The following is a 7,763-nucleotide window of genomic DNA, read 5'->3' as shown; positions in this document are numbered from 1 at the left end:
TTCCTCTTGAGTTCCCCGTTTTTCATTTAGGATCTTGGCAAATGGGATTTTCTTTTGAGAGGGAGGGTGCTTCTTTCCATGGTAGTGGGAGAGTTCCTTTTTGCTTCACTTTTTGGTGCATGGATCCTCATCAACACATCTTATGGATCCTCATCAACATATCTTATGGATCCTTCGGCTTGGGTCATGCTCTACATCAACACTTTGGCATGATCCTTCCTTCTTTTAGGCTTCATTGACATGGCCCTTATCCCTTTTTTTGATCTTTCTCCCTACATTTTTGCACTCATTTCCATCTCGTTTGACCACACTCATGGGACCAGATGCGTATTAGAGGTGGAGGGATGTTAATCCCTTTCCATACTTAGCCTAGCACTATATATCCTCACACATGATGATGCACATGCATATGTACATGTGTATCTATTAGTGCACATGCCCTTTGTTGTTGACCATGGGATATTATGGTAACATTTCAACTGTATATATTATTAAGGACTGAACCATGCTCACCTTGTGGCACTGATGTGTACGGAATGGCCCTAAATTTTTGTCTTATATTGAGAGCATGAGGGAGATCTAAACTTCCCTCAAGCCCAAGTTGTGAAGTCCATCCTGTGTTCGTTCCATTTGAGTAGTTATAGTCTTGTCCTCCCTTCTCTCGTCTTAGTGGTTAAGGTGTCTCCTTTTGGGATTTCCTCAGTGTTGCGTTGAGTCTTCTATGTGCTCATAAGAGGACTATGAAGGTGTTGTTTTGGGTATGTCTTGCTTGCAAACAGAATCTCCATGTGTAAGAGATATTACTAGTTGAGCCCTTGTCCTAGGGTGTGCCATAGCGTTCTTCTTGAGAGGTTTTTGGTGTCATTACTTGAGTAATGTGGCAGGAAATAGTTTCACATCCATGTTACAATTTCCTCTCGTTTGTGAGGAACATAGAGCTTCCAAATAGAAGCTGTTCATCAGCCCTGAGAAGGAATCGTTTAAAATAAGATGAATCAAAAGGTGCACGTCACTTACATTACACCATGACATATCAGCAGCATGAAACCATTCTCCAGGAAGCTGAAGTGCCAGAACAGAACTTGCTGGCAGGTCACATCAAGCATTGCCAATTCTCAAGAGTGCTAAATGTGCAGCGGCTCATCGCCAGACAGGTCACATCAGCTACCTTCCCAGGACCATTACGGCCCACAAGAGCACGAGTCCCCTTTTCTCCATCAAGCAGATGGTGCATCATGACAGGACTCCCCATTTTCTAGGGGGGAAGCATTCCCCATGCCCTTTTTGTAGTTCATGACCACAGCATCCATCAAACGAAAAGCTTTTTTTAACTGGTATCTGATCAGGTCATTTTGCAAACATCTTTAAGTCCCCTAAGGAAATCCAGCACTAAGTTTTCACCTGTTTACAGACAGTCAAGCAGCCCCTTATAGGTCAATTCATCATATTGCTTTTTCATCCCATGGAGACGATGACAGACTTCACATAGATGTGAAAGTGGTCAGAGGCAGATAAAACAAATACAAGTCCCTGTCGGGGAACGCATACAGGGTTTGAACCCAGACACCTAGATGTAATACTAAAGTCTCTCAAAAAAAACAAACCTCATGGCTATAACATAAGCGAAATGTGGCTTATCTGGAGAAATCAATATAAAAGGCACCCATCAATTACACAGATAAGAAAGTTCAGAAGGAAAAGCATGTACATTTCACATGCACCATGGGTAGGTGACAAATTACAACACACTTCTAGGTATGACAATCTCAGCAATGTTCTTGTGCCATGGGTCGGCAAGGTGGGTGGCAAGGTTCTGAAGTGGGCCTGTTCCTGGGTAGGCAGCAGCCTGAATGGAGAAACCTAGGAAGGCAAGGAGAGCCAATCGACCTGCATTAACAAATCACAAACACAATTCTTAATCAGCATATAATTACAAAAGAACATAAAGGAATGCGTGTGCATGTGTGTTGCAGGAAGAGACAAATGGTACCATTTTTCAATTCTCTGAGCTTGTAGTCCTCGAACTTCTCAGGGTTTTTGGAGAAGCCGAGGGGGTCGAAGGGGCCTCCTGGGTACTTCCTCTTCTCAGGGTCTTTCTCGTCGTTTCTCTTTGCCTCAGCAAATGCAATGGCCAGTCCCTCAATGACCAGGATGATGGGGAGGTACCCCCATGGGACTGGAGTGCCCAAGTAAGTAGCCTGGCCCCCAGGTGTGGCTGCCCATTTCTGAGCGTCCACCCAGTTGCCCAGACCTAGCGCCTCTGGGACTAGCACTCCTGGCTGCAATATCAAACATCACACAACTGAGTACCCTGGACACCACACTGATGCTACTACTTGCCCTGCATTGAGCATCAGACTCAAAGAGCCTTAACGTTTGAAGCCTTTACCCTGAAGGATAAATTGCTTTCATGTAAGGGTATAGCAGCTTAAGTAACAAAAAAGAAAATGTAAAACACTAAATAATGGATCCTTGAAGGGTGCCTATCCATCATCACAACAAACCTAATGACCATACAAATTAAGATAAGCTATATCAGCATTCACTGGAACATGGGTATGGGCACCATATACATCAGAGATCCTTTCTGAGCCCAATGCATGGTTCTTCTAACAACTAAGTAAGGTGTTCACACCCCAACCACCCGATACCCTGACCACTAGGATGATTGAATTGTGGAGCTCATGATTAGTGGAGCGCATGGAGCAGCACATACTACTTAACAACTGACAATATGGTACCTGTTCTATTCATGAGTAACTCATTGGGGCTCCAGGCTCAAATAAACCCTCCAGCATAGATGTGTATGTTAACACTTCACATTCCAAAACTTAAAAAACGGAGTAGGTGTTGGTACTAACCACAGCAAGCATCGCCCATCTGCAGTGAATAAGCTCAGATTCCTTGAAGCGAGCAAAGTTCTCAGGCACCTCAGCCAGACCTAGAGGATCGAATCCAAAGTCCCTGAGAGGCACATAAACAAGACCATTAGTTCATTAAGAAATGTATAATTACCCATTTAACGGATTCTTCCTAATCAGGCTCATTCTACCTAAGCTTCTACACAAAAAACATGCGCAAAAGCAACATCATCCAAAGAGAACAGGCTACCCTGGTGAAGAGCCATCAAGGTGGGCCGGACGTGGCTGGCCGGGCAGCCATTCAGCAGACATGGAAACGCGAGAACCATTGCTGCACGCCACAGAAGGTGTGAAAGAGGAGGAGCCCAGGAACCTGGACTTGGGCAATGGGAGGGAGAGAGAGGGGACAAGATGGGTACAAGCCACAGTAGACGTCGCCATATCTCTACTTCAGTACCTCACGATGGCTCTTGTGCTTGCCCCTTCCTACTCTTCTTCACGGGGACTGTTTTGCTTCCTGGATATCCTTCCACCTTAAGATAGGCCCATCTTGCTTGCTAGCATCCCATTGGCCCCTTCGTGGATTTTAGCCCCCTTCTCCACCCCATTCCTTCCTTTGTAGCTTTGAGTATTTTATTGTTGATTCAAGTGAACTTGCATTGCATAGAATAATTATTTGCCTTGCATTTCTAATATATATATTACTTGCCTTTTGCATTTAAAGGAGAGTTAACCAAACTTCCAGCCATTATTACTTACCTACAAAGTCTCCTAAGTGCTCCGCGGGGCACCACTCTAATAGGCGTCCGTTCATACATTGTGCACATTTCAATGTCACTAGAGCAGCCGAGTGGGGAGAATAAGCTTCACCTAAGAGTGAACATAGCACCCATGTATTTCGTCGTCTTTACATCACCTATGACCCCGTCCACTTGTTCACCTCCCTCAAGGGGGCTACTATTGTAAAACGAATGAGAATACATCAAAATCCATGAGAAGAAAAAGGGCAAAGAAGGTAGGTGAAGGAGATGATAGAGTCCTTATTTAAATGGTTGTGATCCTTATTCAAGTGGTTTTGTTATGAAGAAACTGCCACTACCCCTCTTCTACTCCTAAGAAAGATCCAATAGTAGAGTAGATAAAGCAGGCTCTGTTGTCAATGCGAAAGCACTGGGTTTCTCACAACTGCCAATGCGCTCTGACTGTCAGTGTAGATAGAGGTGGCAGACTCCTGTCCAACACCCAATGCTCTTTCAAATTTCTCATATTTAATGTGTTTGATCGATGATATTGATTAGTAATTAAGGTATCTTAACACTTCTTCTAGAGGCACATGCCATCCTTCATCAAACATCTTGGATGTCAAATTAAGCACTGAACTTCCTTCCGTTCCTTTGATTACTCTTTAGGAAATTCAAGAAGTTGATTGGCTATATCCTTCGAAGACTGATGGGTCAGTAAAACATTAGTATGTATTGTTTTTGACCCTTGCTAGCCTTCAATAGCTTCAAACCTTGACGCACCAAGCTAGTTGCTTCTTTCCAATCAACTCATCTCTTGCTTAGCATTCGGGTACTCTCCTTTTGCTTTGGCATCTTTAGTTTTAGTTTTTGAGCTCTTATAGATAGTTTGTCCACTTTTCTATCTTCAAAAATTAAAATGCCTTTCCAAGGTAATCCAAGTCTTTGCTTTGAGCAATCTCCTGGTCAAGCATATGCTCCAATTAGAATGCCTATTGGAACATTTCTCCAAGGTAATCCAAGTCTTTATTAATGAATAGTAGACTCCTGCTCAAGAACCCTCAAGAATCAAGTGTCATTGAGAGCTTAAAGGAAATTTATTTGGCCAACATTTATGTCAATAATTAGGGTGTTTATTATTATGAAAAAGATGACAAAAATGCCACATTATCAATTGTTTACAAAGGTTGGAAAGTTACTACATTTCTAGATGTTGGTACAATGGGGAAAACCTCCTTTGAAAAGACTAATGGGAATACTTCTTGACTTGAAAATCAATGTTTTTGTTTAGGTGGAGATGGTTGTGTTGGTAAGACTGAGATGGTGTCATGTGTACGCCTGGGTACATCCCTCTGGTGATTTTGCACATTTTAATGTACATGGATGTTTATTATTATCAATAATTTGTTTATTATTATGAAAAAGATGACAAAAATGCCACATTACTAGTTGTTTAAAAAAAATGGGACGCTACTACATTTCTAGATGATGGTGGTGTGGGTGTGATATTTATTATGAAGCAGTATTAGGAACAATGGAGGAAACCTTCTTTGAAAAATCAAGGCTTCTCTTGACAGCCACTCTCTCTCTATACTCATACCTCCATACTTCTTCTCACTCTTCTTTCCTCCTCTCCTCCTCCTCTCAACCGGCCTAGTCCGTGTAATGAAAGGGGCTTGGTTTTGAACATAAGGGAAGTATATCAGTGAACAAATTGTAATTAGGGGATCTAATCATTTTGATTAATCAAATCATACTTCTTAGAGCTCCAAGCTTCCATGGCTATGGTGGTACTCCCTTAAGTGCATGTGGTACTCCCTTAAGTGCATGTGGTACTCCATCATGAGTGCATGTGGTACTCCCTTAAGTGCATGTGGTACTCCATCATGAGTGCATGTGGTACTCCATTAAGTGCATGTGGTACTCCATCATGAGTGCATGTGGTACTCCATTATGGTGCATGTGGTGGTACTCCCTGAAGTGCATGGCTATGGTGGTACTCCCCTAAGTGCATGTGGTACTCCATCATGAGTGCATGTGGTACTCCATTATGGTGGTACTCCATCATGAGTGCATGTGGTACTCCATTATGAGTGCATTCTCTTTCTCTTTCTCCCCATCATTACAGTGGTATCAGATCCATGTCTTTGATCCATTTTCATCTTAGATTCAATAAAATTTAGGAGTTTCTTGGAATTCTTGATTTTCTTGATCTTTCTTGAGTTTCTTGGAAATTTTCTTGGCTTTCTTGATTTTCTTGATTTCTTGATCAAGAAATGGAACATGATGATTGTGGGATGCTAGAAATTTCCTTGAAATTTGATTTGTTCTAAGTTTTGGAGGCTATGGGTCACTGTGGACCAAAATTTGGGGTAGCTCCTCCAAATTTGGGGTAGTTGCTCCAAATTTTGAATGGCATGACCAAATTTGTGGGAAATTTATTGCTAATCATAATCAAAACATCTATGCTTGTCTCTTCTCCTTCTCATGTTTGATCTTGGAGATAATAGAGCGTCAATCCATAGCCAACGATTTAGGGTTTTGCTTGAGCATCTCAAGATCTCCCCAAGGAACCCCATGATTCATGCTTCGACTGTTTCGCTGGAGAATTTCAGGTCCGTTTTGAGCATCGTCTGAGGATTTTTGGCTGTCGTTTTACTTCGAATCAGGGTCTACATAGCAAGCGTATGCTTTTGCTTAAGCTTGGCCTAAGCTTAGGCAAGCTTAAGCTAAGCATTAAGGCATTTAACGGTGCTAAAATCAAGACTGGGACGCTTCCTTTTCTACGGATGATGTTGTGCGCAATGGCGACCTTTGAGATGCATTTAAGGTAGCTTGTGATCATCATCAACTATCATTTCGACTTTGCATAAAGTAAGGATGCTTCTAAACATGTGAATGCCAAGGATTAGCATTTTATTTACTGTATGCCTTATGATGAATAAGGCTGCATTTTGGATTTAACAAGGGGAGGCTCAATCAATGCATTCTAGCTTCTTGAATGCCATTACTTTACCTTCTTGAATGCCACATACAATGATGGTATACATTGCCTTGATTTGGAGGCTTTTGCATGGTTAATTTGTCCACCATTGAAGTGATTTGGGGATGCATGAGTATGGTATAGTTGAGGCTATAATTTTTGGAAATTTTCTTAATCTTCTCATGTGCTTTTACTTAGCATTAAGCAAGCATCACACCTTATGTGGCCATTGATCCATTGAAGCTTCTATTTACCATTTCGATGATTATCTTGCTCATTAATGATGGCTATGAAGTGAAGGCAAAGGGCTGAAGTGCTATCCATGAAAACAGTGAGTTGTGGCTTTATATTAGTGCCAAAGCTTAGCCTAAAGCAAGCACATGCATGTGCCTACATGAGCCAATGATTGCATTGATCTCGAGAGCCCTTACTTGAATCTAATCCATGCAAATCATATGCCTTGTGATTCACATGGTGTTGGATACTATTTGGATGTTGTTTTGATGTGATTTGGTGTATCGGAGCTACTTTGAGCATGAGTGCATACTCATTGTAATGGATAATATAAAAATAGCATGAGTTATGCTAAACACGTTGTAAGTTCTCCTACTTTCTCTTTTGAAGTTACATCCACATACACTTCACTTTGTACTCCACTTCAATTTCCTAGCATCTAGTATGCTTGTGAGGGTACCTCGGGCATTGGAGGAGAGGCCCGAAGGGAGCATAGCATGACTTCTCCTTGTCGTGAGTGCTTTTGGTGGAAAAGCAGCAAGGAGAGGGATTAGGTACATTGGATGTGAAGACTTGGCCCTAACTTGTGCCTAGATTCGGACTAAGTACGAGGATGGGAAGGCTTGGCCAGGAGATTGGCAAGCATAAAGCACTCCTTCGACACACAACTCAACTACATATTGCAAGCATATTGAGGCTATGGAAGCCAAATGTTACTTGATTGAGCATGCCATGGACACTTGGTAATGATCGAAGCATAAAAGTTTCATAAGCAAGTGTATGCTTTTGGTGGTGATTGAAAATTATGCCATGATTGGACATTGGGAAAATGCTAGTGGATTATGATTAATATTTTGTCCATATTGCGGGGAGATTATGGCCAAATTTTTGTGATTTTCCTACACTCTCTGCAGTGAATACAAAAGTGTAATTCAGTCCCAAACT

The 7,763-nt window shown here is 41.9% G+C and overlaps 1 protein-coding gene across 1 annotated transcript; it reads right to left on the bottom strand.

The window, feature by feature from the left end:
- Window positions 1-1,649: 1,649 nt before the first annotated feature.
- On the bottom strand, window positions 1,650-3,467 carry LOC147608873 (chlorophyll a-b binding protein 1B-21, chloroplastic-like). The gene is made up of 4 exons (XM_086788788.1): window positions 3,112-3,467; window positions 2,862-2,964; window positions 1,991-2,279; window positions 1,650-1,887 (listed from the first exon to the last, which is right to left on the bottom strand). The coding sequence occupies exons 1-4, from the start codon at window positions 3,300-3,302 to the stop codon at window positions 1,739-1,741; spliced, it is 732 nt and encodes a 243-aa protein (XP_086644914.1). The 5' UTR covers window positions 3,303-3,467; the 3' UTR covers window positions 1,650-1,738.
- Between the last annotated feature and the right edge of the window lie 4,296 nt (window positions 3,468-7,763).

The sequence above is a fragment of the Cibotium barometz genome, chromosome 52, assembly GCF_041138505.1.
Source record: "Cibotium barometz isolate CiBa-2024 chromosome 52, ASM4113850v1, whole genome shotgun sequence".
In the NCBI taxonomy this organism is placed as follows: domain Eukaryota; kingdom Viridiplantae; phylum Streptophyta; class Polypodiopsida; order Cyatheales; family Cibotiaceae; genus Cibotium; species Cibotium barometz.
This window is presented reverse-complemented; position numbering and strand designations above follow the sequence as displayed.

Coding starts and splice junctions, on each gene's coding strand:
- LOC147608873 (XM_086788788.1), bottom strand. CDS start 3,302: ATGGCGACGTCTACTGTGGCTTGTACCCATCTTGTCCCCTCTCTCTCC. Junction 2,280..2,861: donor GATGGGCGATGCTTGCTGTG/GTTAGTACCAAC, acceptor TTGATATTGCAG/CCAGGAGTGCTAGTCCCAGA. Junction 1,888..1,990: donor GCTCAGAGAATTGAAAAATG/GTACCATTTGTC, acceptor TTGTTAATGCAG/GTCGATTGGCTCTCCTTGCC.